The sequence below is a fragment of the Neltuma alba genome, unplaced genomic scaffold (assembly GCF_004799145.2).
Source record: "Neltuma alba isolate B1F8T4 unplaced genomic scaffold, ASM479914v2 tig00005814_pilon, whole genome shotgun sequence".
Lineage (NCBI taxonomy): Eukaryota > Viridiplantae > Streptophyta > Magnoliopsida > Fabales > Fabaceae > Neltuma > Neltuma alba.
The window spans coordinates 1-18,631 of NW_021634240.1; the positions used below are offsets into that span (position 1 = coordinate 1).

Sequence of the window (18,631 nt, forward strand, 5' to 3'; positions counted from 1 at the left end):
CATGATCATCTTAATTCTTTCAAGAACTATAATGAGGTATCCACACAGCTAAATTTACCAACAACAACGAAAGAAAAAAGGAAGAGATCCAAAGTTAAGATATGCATGCCTGTAATAAACTGGGAATAAGTCCAGCATAAAGAGCTGCAACGCCTCCTCGCTCAACAATCTTGATACAAGTTGCTAATGAACTTAATTTTGTGGATTGGACTTGCATTTGAAGCTGCCTCCTTACCACTTCAAACGGGTAGGTAGTAGCCTCAGCACAAGCACCAGCAATAGCCCCATATAGTAGTGTCCTTATTGGCCCCAACTCAAGCTGGTCGAAGGCATTCAATTCCTGCCCCTGTTTACGCATGTTCTGGATCCTTCTCATTCCTTCGGGCGAATGCAGATATGCAGATTTCAGTATATCATATACTCCATAAAAAACTGCTCCAGAAGGAGCCATACTTATTATCGAGGGCACTAAACCCTTGTAAAGAGAAAAGAACCCTTCAGTGCGAATCATGTAGCGGAAAGCTCCAATTACACCACCCAAGGCTTCCCCACCAGGTGCCACTATCTTGGTTCGAATCTAAAAGACACTACAATGTTAAGACTTCCTAGTAATTACAGCGCAAAATAATAAAATGCAAACAATTTGATTCACTAGAAGACCTACTTTACTATACTTGCATTGACAGCTCACAATGAGGTTGAAGCAAACAAACAGAAACGATGATGCACCATTTTTTCCATGGCAGATAAAAGATGCACACATTTTATGCATTTATGCCAATCATATTATTCCTTATTTATTTGACTTTTAATAAATAATTAAAAAAAATTAAGTTGAAAGAGACCAGTCAACTAGACAGAAGAAGAGAAGAACAAACCAGCAAAACAGGAACAAATTTTACTTCTCATTCGTTTTCAAAATAATATCAGAATAACAGAAAAGCTGCCAACAATTTCCTTCCACGTTCTTTATTGTGGTGGCCTCATATCTTCGTGAATCAATACGAACGTATGCAAGAACCACTTAAGCAACGCCCAGCTTACACTGTGAATAGGACTCCATGAAGGCATTGCCAGGAAACTTTTAACAAAACAAAATTTTTCAAGATTTCTTATTCTCAAAAAGGAACTTTAAGGGTCTTAGCATTCTTCTATCTAAGATGTAAAGAGTAAGAGTTTGACACAAGGTGATTTATCATACTCTACAACTGAATCCTGCATGCAAGTGGAACTGCAACAAAAGTTAACATGTTTAATTAGCTAAAACATGCTCAAATCACCACTCTTAATGGAAGCATTCGGACCTGAAAGGTGCATATAGTTGACAAGCACCATTCATATTTTGAGTGAAGTAACTATGTTCGCTTAACCAGGAAATGTTAAAAGCGCTTAGTTATTTCAACAATCATTCAAACCAAGACCAGGAAACCAGATGGATATTGAGCACGTTGATGGTTGCTGATCCGTTCCAACCACACAAACAGATCAGTATTACAATATGCAATAATTGAAAGCCAACTGGTTGAGAAAATCATCAATAAAGAATTTCCAGATTTATCAATATTAAAGCATAATGGACATATGTGCGTGTTGCTTTGGTTGAGGCAGTAAAGGGAAAAACAAAGACCACATTTTAAGATTTCCACATACAGTGTCAAGTGGTAGGCAAATAATGGTAGCAGTGATTCCAGCTGCAGCACCAGCAATAAACCTCTCAAAATTGGTAGTTTCCTCATTTCCTGACAATCTGAGTAACTGCTTTCTGTATGTATCATAAGCACAAAAGTTAACTGCTTTGAATGGAGCTGTTCGGAGAATATTAACAAGGTTCCCCTTCCAAAAGCCTCTCAATCCTTGAGAAGCCGCAATTGTCTTAATAAGCTCAAAAATATTCTTCTGTTCACCACGAACTATGTATTCCAGCTTAAGTCTTTCAAGTGGGGCAACACAGGTTCTGATAAAGACAAATGCATTGTTATAAAAGCGTAAAAAAAAGTTATGCAAAAAGTAGGCATTCAAATACGTAGACAAAGGCCATGACGAAAATGCCAAGCAATTGTTGGCGTCAACTGAAATTCACTACACTTAACAACGGGAAAAAGTTTATTACATTATTGTTTGTGAAAACAGTATACTTGATTGGCATCTGATACAAATTAAGCAAGTAAAATTGTTGATGTTTCATCGCTGTTGCTATATTAGATCCAAATTGGAGTCAAAAGGGATGGTCTTAAACCATGTATAATGCTGAAAGATATTGTTATAACATCATCGGGTAATTAAGTATAAAACATCAGCCACCCAGAGCTTGCAATAGCATGTGAAGATCATTGATTTATATGTGACATGTGTCACCAAAAGCATGCGACATGAGTGACATGAATTGGTCCGTCTATACCAATCATTTCATTCATTTACTGCATCAATATACATGTATCAATTTCTTCAAAATAAAGCTATTTTCACTTGTAAAAGGTAATATATCCTTCTAAAGGGTTGCGCCACATAAATTTTGGAGCGAGTTGTGACAAGCAAGAGCATAGAAAAGATCATCGTAAGCAAATCACCAAACTGAAAACAGCACTAGAGAGAAAAACAAACGTAGTAGTATGGCCCAAGCCCACTTTCAAGATAAGCACGCTGCAACAAAAAAATATATACCTAGAAACCATGGCAGCAATAGCACCAGCCCATAGATGCTTGGTGGCGTTCATAGCACTGCCGGCTCGCACCCTAACCTTCTGTGACTTTCCTTGCTCAGCAGCTGGGTTGGCACACAAAGCAGCCTTCTCGGAGCTCTCATCTCCATTTTGCACCGCATCTACCTTGGGGTCCCCAACAAATTTACCCCCTCTCAAGCTCGCCGACAAAAACCAACCACCAACCGTAGCCGAGGTCTTCCTCGGTCTCCGGAAACCTCCAAAAACTACAGATTGCTGGGAATAGTGCGCAGAAGAAACCGAACAAGAAGCAGTACCGGGAGGAATTATAGACGAAATCAAACGGGTAAAGGAATCAGGTATCGTGGGTTCGAGAAACAAGCCGCCTACATTGAACGAGGCGGCATCGCAATTAAATTTGAACAAAACTGGAGGACGAGATTGTTCCTGTGAGCAACATAATTCCAGCGGTGGCATTTTCTGAATAAAGGAGTAGCAGTGAAGTTGACTCTAGGGCGATTGAATGCAAAGACATGAGCCCTTTCTCAAGAAAACAAATGGAAATGGAGGACACAATGTGTGAAGCTGAGAGTCACAGCATGAAGGGCGAAAATGGGGCACCATACTTTGCTCTCATCGCCGAGCATAGTAGATTTCCCACCGCGACAAAATTATACTCGCTGTGCTTTCAAATTTTTGCTACTATCCCGTGCCGTGCTCGTCAGACGACAGTAGATTTAGCACAGCAGCACCTTGGCTTTTTCTCTCTCGGCTGGTTCCACCTAATGGAATTATCCTGTGCGCATTAACCTACATACTCTTTTAAGTCATTTTTAATGGTATATTTTATAAAAATAAAAAAAATTTAAATTTTTTTTTCTATTTAATATATATTATATTAACATAATAATAAATTAAGAGTAAAATTGTACATTTATGCAAGAAATTTCTTTTAGTATCCTATAAATAAAACCCAAAAATATATTTTCTCAACCTTATTTTAAAGGAGTAGATGATCACCACGAATTTCAATATTTTTATGAAAACTTAGGGTGTTTGGAATCAAAACTATAATTATAAAAATATTTTTACAATACACAAAATAAATACGTAAAGAGATTTATCTCAATTTCTGAAAAATGGTTTTTAAAAAAAAAACTTTTCATGGTACTCAAACAGCCCCTTAGTCTATAACAACTCTAAATATATTTTAAAAAATTAATTAATTTAATTGTTTATAATAAATATTGTCTTTTTAAAAAATATTTTTATTGTCTGTATTAGAACCATCTTTGATAGAAACATTTAGCAAAATAAATAAATATAAGAGATAAAATAGATTAAGATTATATGCAACTAATTCTTATACTCACAAGCAAAATGAATAAGATTTGATATATATTAACTAGAAATAATTTAAGTGGTCACTTTTTAAAAGAATTTAATTTATTATTTGAAAAGTAAATGTTAAAACTCTCAATTTTTTTTCGAATAAGAAGGCAAGCGAGAGCTTGAAGTACAAACATAGCAAAAAGAACACGCCTAAGTCAGATGCGTCCTGAGACAAATCCCAGCGTTAAAACTCTCAATTTAAACTGCCTAAATATTAGCTAGGGACTCCTCGACCAATGTAGATTTTGCACTTTTTCACCACGGCAAGGAATGGAATTACTTGAAAAAGAAAGCGTGTATTCAGATTATCAAAATATAGTGTTATCTAATAAAATACTTTTATTTTTGTCAGATAAATGAATAGTTTCTGATTAAATAAGGTGTACGATATATTATTATGATTGAGATTTATATCAATTACATTATATTTTATATTAAATATAAATATCAAAATAATTAGAAGCCAGCCTCATCGGTTGCCCTCTCTGTTGTTTTTCTCCAGGCCGAAGAGTCGTTTGCTAGGCTAAAATCGCATGAAAAACACAAGCGAGAGAATAGTGGCACGGTTAAATTATGCGATAAACCCAACCCATGCTGGGTATGCGACGAGCAGACAAGTCACAGGATTAACCTTCCTGTCAAGCGTTTTCCTTTAACAAGTTCCTGGATTTGCGATTATCTGATTTTACCAACAAAAATAGAATTTTACAAGCTTTTGAAAATTGGCTTCGTAATATTATTTCTGCCAGTTTGCTAGCAAAGCAATAAAAATAACGGCAAAAAATAAAATAATGAGTTTAATAGGAGAAGGTAGCAGTTTAGTTCAACATTAGTGGAACGAGTAAGCATTTAATCTACGGCTATGTTTGTTAAATAGAAATGAATTAATGAGAATAAGTTTCAAAAACCACATTAACGTAAAAACTAATTAATTAATTTAAATAAGTTAAAAAAGTTAAATTAATTTATGAGAAAGTAATAAATATAAAAAATTGAATTAAAGTCTTATATTATATTTAGAATCATCATGTAAATGGAATATGATAAAATACCAAAATAAAATCTTATAAAGTGAAAGGAGGAGTGCTGAACATAATCCATGCTGAACGAGGCAAACGTGCTTGATTATTTTTAACCTGGCCTTCACTTGCAATCCCGCGTGTAATGCAAGGATATAATAGACCCCAGTAATTAGTAAAACTATCGCCTCTAAATTGCATTACCAACTTGGTCTTCCTCGAAGGCTCCATGCCCCAACGACATTTGAAATAAAAATTCTCTATACTCTGTAGTTATTAATTTCAACTACCCGTAATCAATTTTTGTTGGCAGCTCAAGGACACAACTGATAACAGCATCCGCGGCAGAAGGCGAAGGTCGGTTCCTCTATCCGGCATGAACAAATAAACTAGAGAGACTCACCACAAGCTGATTAGGAAAAGCAGGTAAGTGAACACAGATTGATAGAGTTGTTCATTGAGTTTTCAGGACGAGCATCAATAAGAAAGTCAAAAGAGAGAGCATCAAGATGACTTGGACAATTAACTCGGAGAGCGCGCAGAGCTTGATTCTCCTGTTGATCGAACGCTGCTTTACCAATTGAATCTTCAGGTCTTCGATTTCTCTCCTTAACATCTTGAGAAACAAAAACGGAGTCAGAGAAACAAGAAGGCGATCAATTAAAATGTGTGAATCTGGAAACAAGGGGATGGAAGAATGATTCAAAAATTAGACCTCGTTGTTATCCAGGGTGAGACCGGAGAGCGATTTCAGGTCGGAAAGGAGGAGGGCAGCTTTTGCACATCGGCGTACCGCCATTTGCGACTTCAGATCCCTGCCTTCGTTTTCCATCTCGCCATCTCTTCTCTCCTTCCCCATTTTCACGTTTTCACTTGATTTGACGGGGGGAAGCCGATTCTCGGTTTTGTAAAATCCGCGGGCATTCCCGCCCAGGCACCTCACACAAACGACGCTTCGGCGCGCTAAAACGGGTGTCGTTCGGGGCTTTAATTTGATGTTTGTATTATTTTATTATAGATAAAATAATTTATCCAAAACTAAAATTACATATTTTTCAGAATAAAAAAATATTTACACAGTTTCAAAAGACATTGAATAAAATTTTGTATATGCACTCTTTCATTTTTTTTTCTTACCGGTAATTTTAGATTTTTACGTAATCAAGAGTGTTGACCGATGAGGAAATGCATAATTAATGTAGGCGTCATTCAAAAGTCAAAACTCAGCTAGAATTTCTTCTTGATTTATTACAAAAGGAGCACGGAGGGGCAGTGGAGGTAACCGAGCTCATTTCGGTCCCAAAAAAACCCCGAGCTCATGATCCAAGAATCAGAAACAATCGGCCCGCTTCACTCTTGAGAAGCCGAGGCGAGGAAGAGGAAACGACTGTCGGACCTTTTTCTTTTTTCTTTTTACCAGCAACTGTTGGAGTTACTTTATGCCGAAGGAACTCTGACGATATAAAAAAAAAAATTACAGTGCGTTTTTTTTTTCCATAGCAGTTTTTTAAAAATAAATAAATTATTAGAAAATTAATGTTTTCATCAATAGAACTTTATATAATTGTTTGAGAATACAAAACAGAAAACATAATCAAGCAAGCATAAAAATTTTGAAATCCCTGAATTTATATTGATTCTATCCTTTATTTTCAAAATATATACAAGAATTACTCGGAAACAAAAAATTATTTCAAAGGGCAAATTACACTGAAGTATTTTGACTAATGTGATGTAAATCGATATTTTAATTTTTAAAAACAAATGAAAAGATTAGTTAATTTCAATAAACTTTATAAGCCCTGGTAAAAAATAAAATTCATAAGAAATTTCACAATACTAGTAGTATTTGCCGGGAGTATTAATTTTTTTTTTTCCCCCAGCAATGACAGACGACATCAGTGCATGAAGCACTGCGTAAATGCAACTGACTTGGTGGTTCCAACACCGAGAAAGAGCTTATGCAATTCCTCCAAGTATGGTACTGGTTCCATCAAAATGTGAAAAAATAGTGGACTTAATGTGTGTTTATCATTTGGAATGGGCGCCCCTTATCCTTTGGATGAATGGGGAAATGAAATGGAAGTAAAGGAAGGGGAGGCTAGACATTATGTTAAGTCATGAACGCCCAGCACGCATTTAATGCGGATGGAAATGCACCAAAAACGTTAGCCAATTAATGCGATTGGCATGTGTGCAGGTCCTTCTGTCATCATATAATCTGTTCGTCTCCCTTCTCGCCTTTAATTTTGGTGGGAGAGGCGTGAACTCATCATCTTCCTCTACTACCACCACCTCATTTCACACGCAAGTATTCTCTCTGCTCTCTCATTTTATATCCTGCCTCATAGCTGAAACATAACATTTGTTTCATTGAGTTTTGGCTTCATACTAAATTAGTATAAAACGTGATTCCTTCTTATCTCTTACATATTAATTATTCCTCTTTCATAATAACCATGTTTGCCAAAGTATTTTTATCCTTTGCTCATTAAATTCCAATCATTAATTGTAAAGATAGTTTTTTTATAAACAATTATAAGGATAATTTTTTTCAAAAAAAAAAAGAAACATCTTCTCTGTATGTCAATTACTACAAATAATCATATTAATTAATTTTTTTTAATTCTAACAAATTAATTAAAAGAATACTCTACTCCTTCCTAAGGGTGGAAACAGGCCAGGCTTTGCTCTTAACAGGCCAGGCCTGTTTTGGAGCCTATTGGCCTGAGCCTGGCCTGTGGCCTGTTACAGGCTTATTTTTCAGCCTGAGCCTGGCCTGTGTAAAGGCCTGGCCTGGCCTGAAGCCTATTAAAAGGCCTGTGTTTTTAAAAAATTCAAATTATAAGAATTATTTTTAAAAAAAGCTAAGATTAAAAAAACGTACATAAAATTAAATTTTTAGTCTTGTCTTTTATTTAAATTTTAGTATCATAACTACTATTTTAAATCTTAATTATAATTTATAAGAATGTTATTGAAAACTAATTGTAATTATATGTTAAAATTTGGAATAAGACTACGTTTAAGTACACACAAAAATTAAAATTAAACAAATAAATAAAGAGAAAAAAATATAATTTTATAATGAATAGAGGATATCATACTTAAATTAACATAATACGTAAGTTAGTTAATTTATCATTCTTGAAACAAAATTTTTCTTTCCTATTTTTTTTATATTTTTAAGATTTAAAAATCACATTATTTATTAATATTATTATTTTAAATTATATTTTTATCTTCACTTGTCATCTAAACTTCGAAATCTAAGAAAAGATTAAGCTATGAACTATATATTAAAATTAAAAAATAAATTAAAAAAACACATTAACAATAATAGCATTAATTAATTTTTTATATATTATAATTATAAATTCCTTAACAGGCCCAGGCCGGCCTAACAGGCTTTTTAGAAAGCCTAAGCCTGACCTGTTTAACTAAACAGGCTTTCAAACAGGCCTGAGCCTGACATTTTTGGAAAACAGGCCAGGCCAAATACAGGCCAGGCCATAGGCCCCTGACAGGCCGCCTGGCCTGTTTCCCACCCCTACTCCTTCCATTCCTTATTATAAGAGACATTTGATGCTTATGGCATGTTCCTATATAAAGAGACACTTACAAGTTGTTTCTACTTTTTTGTGTTGATTTATTATTTTACCCATATTTATTATCTCCAACTCACACTCTCTCTCCCTCCCACTTCTTTTTTTTTAATAATTTAATTGTTCTCTCTCATGCTCTCTCTCTGTATTAATGAGGGCATTTTTAGAAAAAAAAATTATATTTTTTACACATTAATTATTCTTAACTAATTTTAACTGTTTTTTAATCAACGTACTTCAGTTATTTGTCTCTTATATAAGAAACGGAGGGAGTATTATATTTTGCAGGGGAGGAGTAACTGCTCATTTACTTCTCCACGGAACCATAGCTGAGTTAATTGAATGTTCTCAACATTTCGTCTGTTCCTGCATGGATGGATGAGGCTTTCATGAATGCAGTACTCGGACCATGAAAGCCCGGATATAAGCAACCTCTTCTGGTTTCGCTGCATTTCCTTAAATACTGTAACGCAGCATTAACACACATTAAGAACGTGATTCCAAGAGATCAATCAACAACGTAACACTCACTGTCCTGCAATTTTTAAAAATGGCCCTCCCGAGGGGCGTACCTAGGTGTTTAACGTCACAAATTAAAGTGAAGAAATTGTGAGTGAAGTTTGATACGGGAAACTTTTGTTGCTGAGTTTTAATTGCTAAAGCCTGGATCATCGGAAACACTTGTAGATCATACATATATCATTACGTACAAAGGTTAGAATAGTAACATGATATATGTTATCGGTCATCACCCTGCTTTTAACAGCCAATATTCATCAGCTAGGTAGAGGTAGAATAACCCTCATCTCCACTAATTTCAGCTTACAGAAGCGTACACAGACTTGGCTATTCACCACAGAATAAAAAGACGACGCTAAAGCTAACAAATCTAAACCATTATCTGCACGTTTCTTAAATATGAACTAGCACAAGAGGCTGCATCTCCTCTTCAAGAACGTTGAAGGGTTTTGGTCCGGTGGGTGCATGAATTTGCAGTTGGGACACGCAGGGGATGACTTACACAGCATCACCAACATGTGGCACCGCATGCATACCGTTGCGACCATCTCTTTCTGATCTACCTCCGATGACAACCACGACGGAGAACGAGTTAACCCCTCGGAACCCTTCTTATCCTCCTCTCTCGATTCAACAAACAGATCCTGATGCTCTTTCAAAATTCCACGGGAACTGCGATTCTGCTTCTCATTTACACCATAACCGCTTCCTGTTTTATTCCTTGGGGATTCACATGTTAAGTTCAGCCCAAGGTCCAGGCTCATGTGCCCGGGAGATGGTGGTTCAGGCTCAGCGCTCTTCCGGTCCTCCGCTGGTTTCCTATTCATCTTTGTGTTATGTATCTGCCCTGACTGCATGATCAAACAAGATTATTATACACTTGTACGAACCACCATATGTAGCTTATGTATACCTGTGTGGCTATATGTATAGCTTTCGGTCAGTCTGACAGTATATGAACTTATATATACCTGAATACCGAGGTATTGTTGCCATTTATCAGAAGGCAAAGGGGTCTCAAGGTGAAGCTCTATATCGAAGATGGATTTCCTTCTATCCGCTTTGGTCTGATCCCTGAGAAATTCTCTAGCAAGCGGCTCTTCCCACTTCCTCTTCTTTGAAGAAGCTTCGAATTCTGTTGCAGGAACACCAGAAGGTGGAGCGTCGGGCAGAGCTGTATGAAAGGAAACCATCGATTCGATCGGACTCAAAGAGGGCCCTTTTCCACCTCTGTGCGCGTGTCTCAGCGTCCAAACATCCAACAAGCTTGAGGTGGATATATAGGGGGGATGAGGCAGCACTGTTTTAACCGCAAAGGGAGAAATAGTCTATAATGGGGGTGGGCAAAACTTGAAGACGGAAATAAAGTTGCTTGCCTACCTATGCATGACGTGCTTTTCCAAGTTGGCTCCTCTTCAATTAATAACTACACAGCCCAAAGGCCAAAGTCTTGCACCTAAAGTGTTAGATGTGAATTCCTAACTAATATCTTTGGTCAAATAGTAGTTCTAATCCCTTCCCTTTTGCACTATGAAGTTGCACATAGCCCATCCAAAAAATCTAGCACATAATAGTGGCTCTAAATTAATATGGCTTGCTGTAGTACGCCGAAGCGAAGCGAAGCCAAGCCGATGAGAGGAGTTATGGTACTTGAGAAAGGCGGTGAGAAGCGAAGAAGGAGAGGGCAATGCATGGGTCATTAATATTGGGATCTGTATACAGTTGAAGGGAGGTCTTGAATGCCAATGGTTCTTTAATGTGGATAATAACTCCAACTTCCCCAATTGGGTCACTCAGAAAACCTAAAATCTTTAAAGCTCTCAACACCCTCTTCACCCGCAAAACCAATACGCCCATGGGTGACCTATGCATGTATTAAACACTCCAGAACTGTGCTTTAAAGGCTCTCAAACCCTCGCCATTCAAATCGTGATCAACCAAGTCCTATGAGTTAACAAAAAACATAAGCCCAAATTTTTGCTCCTTCTCTCCTAAATTAAATCTCTTAAACAACCACTCATCTGCATTTTCTTCATGCCCACGGATACCGCTTCCTCTTATTAAATAATTCTGCTTTCTTGACTCTTCCACTCGAGAAACCAGCCCGTCAATTACCCGATGGCTAGCCGTTTCATGCCACTAAATATGCATAGTTGAAACTAGGTGCGCGCCGGTTGAAATCTAGCTCATGTGGTAGTATCTACTATCACACTTTTTAAAGTCAGTTTCCCACTGATATTTAATTCCATCTCGAGATCAACTCATCTTACATATAAAACAATCTTTTCTATCATTGGCAGATGCACTAACTCGAAAGAGAAAGTGCTCTTTGCAGGCCTTTGGGTGTTATCATGGCATCAATGCACTATCTTGCATGAGTTTTAATGTTGTGCAGAGTATGTATTCATTTTTATATCTAGATTTAATTTAATTGTATTCGTAGATGAATTACCCTATAATACGTATGGTGGGCCATTCGTAGATTGTTCCTGTAATTTAGAAAGGACATAGCAAATGTTTTCTTGTTGGGTTCTTACTTCTTACAATTCTTAGACAAATGTCACCCATCAAAACTAAAATAATAAGGGAAGCGAAGCAGACAACCACTTGCAAGAGAGGCGAATTTTATAGCATCCAGCTTCTCTTCTTCCACATGTCTATACGTCTTAAATCGTAAAAGAAGATGTTACCCGAAAAGAGTGCAAGATAATTACTGGTTGACCACGAAAGAGAGAAATACAAGAAGAGAAGAGAAGGTTAGGAATGAGGGAAAAGGATGGATGAAAAAATTCGAAGGTGAAGAAATCCAAGCGGAAGAAAAAGAGGGTGGTGGCCACTTACCAAGCCATTAAAGGCAGTGAGTGAGAGAGGAAGAGTTCGATTTCAAGTAAGTCCACCTGCCTTCATTAAACCACCTTGAATTCACTTAAATGCAGACTTCAACCATGACCAACTTAAAACCAACTCGCTCTCTTCTGCTCATCTTCTCTTCGTCACTCTCACCAGCAGGTTTCTTCTGTTAAATGAATGCCCTCAACCCCCTTTCCTTCCCTTCATTTATAGCTCCTCTCTTTCTTCCAGTTCCAAATTACTTCAAACGCATTCAACTGTCAGAATATCTAATACTCTGCATTGGCTTATATTAACACCCTTGCAGACTACATGTACCAAGCTATTCAGCAGTCGAGGATCGATAGATCTTTTCATCACAAATTTTATGAACATGGTATTATACAATCCATCCTTAACACCGTATGTGATTTATTAACGGCCCTTTGCGGTAGAAGTTCTCTCCTGGGCTCCGCCTACTGCCCTTTTCTGCACAAAATATATCTTGAGTGATTCCACATTTAAAAGTTGGTTTTAAGAAGTATGTGTGAAAAATGATCTATTATTAACTTTGATTGGTGCGTTGATTGTCTTGTCTTGTCACGAACTTATCCTGTGATTATTTCATAGCAGTGTACTTGTCTGTGTGTCCATGCATAATAATTTTCTATAGCGGATATATATAGGGCATGATAATTGTTGCAGTGCCTTCTGCGAGCAAATTGCGCTCTTTATTAAAATTAGAAAGAGGAAGTAGATTCCTATCGTTTTAGAGATTATTAAAGAGCTTGCTCGAATAAAATCAATAAATTAAATTAATTTCGGCCAACAATCTGATTACAGTTATCACAAGTTCACAACCGACCACGTTTGAATTTAATAGCGAGGCCCACCATTGCATTTGGTCGTGCTGTAGCATGACCCTCCGCATCAAGATTTGGGACCTTTATCGTTAAACTAAGACATATCACTTTTTTTTAATGATAATAATGATAAAAGGCATCAGTTTTGTAATGGGGAAAAAAAGAAGAGAAAAAGACATGAGTTTGATTCCCACACGCCATGCCAGGCTTGTCAATAAACTGAAATTACAGTAAATAGTATATGAGCAGGGTGGGGTGTGGGTTGAAAGACTATTATTTGAAGACAAGTGACGGCTTCTGAGGGCCTAACTAGAAGTCTTTACAGTTTGATATGTCTCAAACTCCGAAAGAAGTAACGGGTTAGAATTTCATCCCTTTTCTGAACTGCTGGGCGGGTTTGTATCGTATACATTATACAGAAATCAAATTTTACTTTAACGTTTCAACTGGATCGGATAAAACAAAATATCAATTATTTCTTTTTTCCTAGGAAGCAGCCGGGACGTGTAATGTAAAGAACACGCTATAATGACATGTAAGAGTAGGTGTACGTAGAAATGGAGCAGGATTTTGACGATCAGCAGGAAGATTGAATGACTGAAAAGAAGTACTTGGATGGATGAAGTAACGTTGGATAGGTTTCTATTTTGTGCATGATCATGAGGGGCAAGCTAGAAGAACAGAAGCAAGGGGGGGTTCCCACCTGTTACAGTGCAGAATTGCTTGGCTGGTAAGGTTCATGAGTTCACAGTCCGGTTGGTGGCGTAGATTTTAGAAGTTATTGTGAAGAGGAAGGAGCCTCTGGTGCTTTAATTGTGGGTTTCATTCAAGTCGGTCACTGGTGATGGAATTTAAGTGATCTTCAGTAATTATAATATGGGTTAAAGGACATATTTGGCCTTGTAACTTTCTTAAAAGTTTTCGATTTGATCCCTTAACTTTAAAAATATATATTTTTAGTCTTTTAATTCTAAAATTTCATAAAAAAGTGACGACATTAAGATGCTAACATATTGAATTTAATTTTCAAAATATTCATGATTGTTACAAAAATTCATGACTGAAGCCTAATAATTCTAGGGTTAGAGGATCAAATGTGTATGTTTTTAAAATTAAGTGACCAAATTAAAACCTCATGTAAAGTTAAAGAATCAAATATATATTTTAACCTTATGATATGTATCCTTCAGTTGTTTGTTCATCCAGTCAAAATCAGCGACTTCCAGTAGAGGGCGTGTCCTCATGGGAGAGACAGATCAGCATCCTTTGTTTCTAATAGAATTCAGTCTATTAGTGCTGACATGACTGCACCTGAGCGGCCTTTGTTTCTAACTTATTTTCGACAAGTTTTTCTGCCACACATTTATAGATTATAAATACCATACTCCGTACATATATAGAGATATCGTAGTTCAACGTCGGACCCCCCGTAAACTTGTATATACGTCAGTATTTAATTTTTCGTTCGTAGATTTCAAATGAAAAAGGAAGCAGGAAACTGTCCTGCAAGGAAGACGGGTTAAACAGGGAGTGCGATATATCCTCACATCTGACGTCTTACCCACTTGATTGCTAACTGTGTCCTGTTGAGCAACTGAAGCTAGTGACAACTAGCGAGACTTATTGGGCTGGATCAAGGCCCATCACAGTGTTCGATTGCAGGAATGAGGGGCACTTAGTTAGAGAATATTTCTAGAGTCTCGCCATGAAAAAAAAATTAATAATATTCTCAAACACGGGAAATACAAGACTGTATTCTCCGTTGGTGAATGTAAAATCTCAACTTCTTCCTTTACCATGACGCCTGGGGATCAGTACGGTTACTGCAAGCTCGATCTGATCTCCATCAGGTTGGCAATATCTTCATCCTTATAATCTTTTGTTTTATGCAACATTGCCACCTACTGTATAAAAATCATAATCATGCATCCAGTAAGAAAATAAATTCAAAAAATATGACTCTCTTCGGATCTTTGCATGATTCTGGTCCGTCCAATTCAATTTCCATCGGAATGTGATCATCAATATTTGCACAACACCCGATTTCTCTGCCCTGCCTTGATCCTTCTATGAGGTGAGCCCCACTCTTGTGTTGAGATATTGCTGCCGTGGGGAAGATTTAAGAAATTAAATGATAGCAGATATATTTTATGATTAAGACCAGAAGATCGCCATTACATCAGCAAGTCATTGACCAGAGTTATTAACTACTAGCAAGCACAAATTATCTTGCGTATAAAGTATGTCTGCATTATCGCACGAGCGAATGCCGAAATAAAATACAGATAGAAAAATGCTTACACACCCAGAACTGTTTTCTCGGGGCAACAAACCGACTTCTAATTGATTCCGGCTGCCAAACAGATAACTATATTCTTTAGCATATCAATCTCAACGTTTATTGCGGAAGAAACTTCTACACAAATAAATATCCTGGCCACAAAACAGGAAGAGAGATATCTAATCCTAACATGACATTAAAACACAAGACCTAACGTGTTGTGTGTCAACATAGATGATGACGACCTTTATGCTGATGGTCTAATTTCTGATATGGGAACAAAGCGGCGCCAGTACCAGTGCTTCTCCCATACTGTATACATAGAATCCAAAGGGATTCCTTTGGTCTCGGGCAAGAAAAATATAATAAAGATGGTCATTACAAAGATCCAGCCCCCGTAGAATAAGAAAACTCCGAACTTGAAGTGGCACAGCATGGTCAAGAAGGTCTGTGACAAAAAATATGGTCAAGAAGTTGATGGCAATGCTCATGCTCTGCCCTGTCGTCCTTATCTGTATGGGGAATATTTCACTGGGAATGAGCCATGTCAACGGCCCCCAGGACCAACCAAAACCAATAGCGTACAGGCACATAAACACCAGCACCAATATTGCGCTCCCCTTCGACAATTCCTCTGCCCCGTGAGTACCAGTCGTCTTTGCTAGCACAATTGCCACCGCGATCTTCACAACGTCAATGCGGGGTCATACTCATTAGTAATCACTGGCATACAACAGCTAATAAATGGAAGGATTAGATGATAGATATGTAGGACTTGCTTGTTACCTGAAAGACAAACATCTGAATCCCCCCTGCAATGAACAGGACTCTTCGACCAAAGCGATCGACGATGGTGGAGGAGACGAGGACAGAGCCAAGGTTAACGACTCCCAGTATGATGGCAGAAAGTAAAGAGGCGTCGTTTCCAAAACCACCACGGACAGGAAGAGGTTAGGCGAATAGAAAGCGACGATGTTGATGCCGGTGAGCTGCTGGAAAAAGGGGATGGCAATGGCCATCACTAAGTGAGGCCGATACTGCCTCCGAAAAATGGTTACAAAGGGCTCTTGCTTGTTCGCTTTTGAAGCTTCGGACCATTTGACGAGTTCCTGCAACTCTGGTTCCACATCTGTGTCGGAGCCTCTCACTCTGAGCAGGGCTTTTCTGGCTTGGTCGATCTTGTTTCGTTCAACTAAGCTGCTGGGAGAGTCTGATATGAGGAAGGCGCCGAGGGCCATGACGGCTGCTGGCACTATGGCCAGCCCGAGGGAAAGTCGCCAGCCCCAAGTGTGTTTGGACGTCCCGAAATTAATGCAGCCGGCCGCAACCACCCCCAGACTCAAGAAGAATTGGAACCCAGCGTTAAATGCCCCCCGCCACTTCGCCGGAGCCACCTCCGATAAGTATACCGGAGTCGCCTGTTGCATCATCCATCACGCAACCTCTTCTTACTCTCGTTTTTTCAATTATTACTATCGTTTTATCATATTATGGAATGAAATATAAAAATCTTCACGACTTGTGTCATGCAATTGAATATTATATCCGTCTATTCAGAAGTAAACTATTTTTTTTTTTTGGCCAGCAATTCAAGAGTATAATATCAAGGTAAGCGAATAGGCTAGGCCTTTAATTATTAATATTAGTCATAGATTATACCTCCAACATCATGATATACATTCTCAGAGTTATGAATCTTGATGTACTTAGTGTACGTGAATATTCATACATTTACTTTTATTAATACTACTTTCCGTAATTAAATAAGAATAATTTGATATTTAATTTGATCTTAAATATAAAATTTTAATCCACTCTATTTTTTATATTTAGTTATCTTTTTTAAAGTAGTCCTTATAATAATTATATATATTAAAAATTTTATTAAATAATAGTTTTAACTAATATATAAGATTAACAAGGATTTCTACTATTTATTATAAATAATTAACTTAAGAAAATGTTAATTGAGGACTAGAGGTAGTATATATGATATAAAAACTTAATCACGGTAAAAATATATCTATTAATTTAAAACTCATATATACAAGTTAATCAAGACAGGAAAAGGAGGAGGGCATATAATTATTACCTGATTAGTGAAGCCAACCCACCAATACCCAGGAAGATGCGACCCAAGATGAGCATGGCAATATTTTCAGAAGCGCATTAAGGGCGCCGCCAACAAGGAAGGTGAAGCCGCCTAAGATCATGGTGTTTCCTCCGCCAAAGGCAGCCGTGACTCGACTGGCTAAAAGTGAAGACGCTAATCCAGCCAGGTAGAGCGAAGACGTGAATAGTGTTAGCACCTGACTGTCGTACACACAGTATATATTTATGTCTGCACTCGCGCCATCTTCCTCAGTATCTTCGGGAAGAATTTCTCCAGAAACGGCGGCATTTTAGTCACTCCTCCTGAATTTTAATATCAGTTTCACAATAATTAGCTTCTCTAATCTAAACGACATCTTCGAAAATCACTACGATTAATTAAGCACGATGAGTTGAAAAGATAAGAAACGAGAGGAGAGGTTTATTGAACCTGAAATTCCGATGTCATATCCGAAGATCAGTCCGCTCCGCGGAGGCAGCAACGATGCAAGTAATGACGACGGAGAGCGTTATTTTGCCATCGAAGCCAGCTGGTGCGTCGACGGCCATGCCCCCGACCGCCATTTTGGATGTCCTCCGCTTCTAACGCCGCTAATTCCTACCAGCCTCCTCTGCCAACTGATCTATTCATAACTCTTTCCGCTCTTATGTTTGTCCCACACTTCAAATTTCCAACATGTTCCTTCACGAATCACGCATTTAATTACTCCCTTCCCTTACAGTGATATAATACGCATTCCACTCTATCCGCACGTAATGCACGTCTTAAATTAATCACGTCACATATTTTTAGCTTTGACTATTATATACTACTTCTTGTCTTAATTATAAGACCTTATTTATAGATTATAAACGAGATCTTATAACTAACACTGAAGGTACATATCAGTATATAAGAATACAGACCATTATTTCACTAAAAAATTTATGGTAAAAAAATTATTAGCGAACCAGTATGCTGTCAAATAGATGATGGCCAAATAAAGTTTCACTGTTTCTGTGAGTGATGGAATGATTATTTTTACATATCATCACTAATAAAATCACATGGCTTTTGGAAGGTTTTCTGCGACTGCACCATATTCTAATCAATTTGTCTTTGAAATTTAGAACCAAATGCATTTGTTATTGAGTGTATGAGGTAATCAACCTCTAACGACTTGAGATAAACATTTTAAGTCAAATTAATTGGCTACCTTAATGACAATGATCATGTTTTCTTTTTAAAAATGGTGGTTAGTATATATGGCAAAGTAGCTACCCATTGCCGTTGCTGCCTTCAAAACAAAAGAGGGAAGTCTGTGGTATTAATTAATTGGGAAGGCAGGCGGCAGCAATTTCAGTCTATCTA

At 37.4% G+C, this 18,631-nt stretch overlaps 2 protein-coding genes and 1 pseudogene across 2 annotated transcripts; all 3 read right to left on the minus strand.

Moving 5' to 3' along the window:
- Nucleotides 1–109: 109 nt before the first annotated feature.
- On the minus strand, nucleotides 110–3,420 carry LOC114748775 (probable mitochondrial adenine nucleotide transporter BTL3; the record flags this gene model as incomplete). The annotated part of the gene is made up of 3 exons (XM_028937231.1): nucleotides 2,662–3,420; nucleotides 1,651–1,954; nucleotides 110–577 (listed from the first exon to the last, which is right to left on the minus strand). Coding segments are annotated over exons 1-3 (1,248 nt in total), but the record flags the coding sequence as incomplete, so codon positions are not given.
- Nucleotides 3,421–9,533: 6,113 nt separating this feature from the next.
- On the minus strand, nucleotides 9,534–10,472 carry LOC114748778 (uncharacterized). Its single transcript, XM_028937232.1, has 2 exons — nucleotides 10,167–10,472; nucleotides 9,534–10,046 (listed from the first exon to the last, which is right to left on the minus strand). Exons 1-2 carry the CDS (start codon nucleotides 10,386–10,388, stop codon nucleotides 9,600–9,602), a joined length of 669 nt encoding a protein of 222 aa, XP_028793065.1. The 5' UTR covers nucleotides 10,389–10,472; the 3' UTR covers nucleotides 9,534–9,599.
- Nucleotides 10,473–15,269: 4,797 nt separating this feature from the next.
- On the minus strand, nucleotides 15,270–17,866 carry LOC114748776 (sugar transport protein 5-like; annotated as a pseudogene).
- Nucleotides 17,867–18,631: the final 765 nt, after the last annotated feature.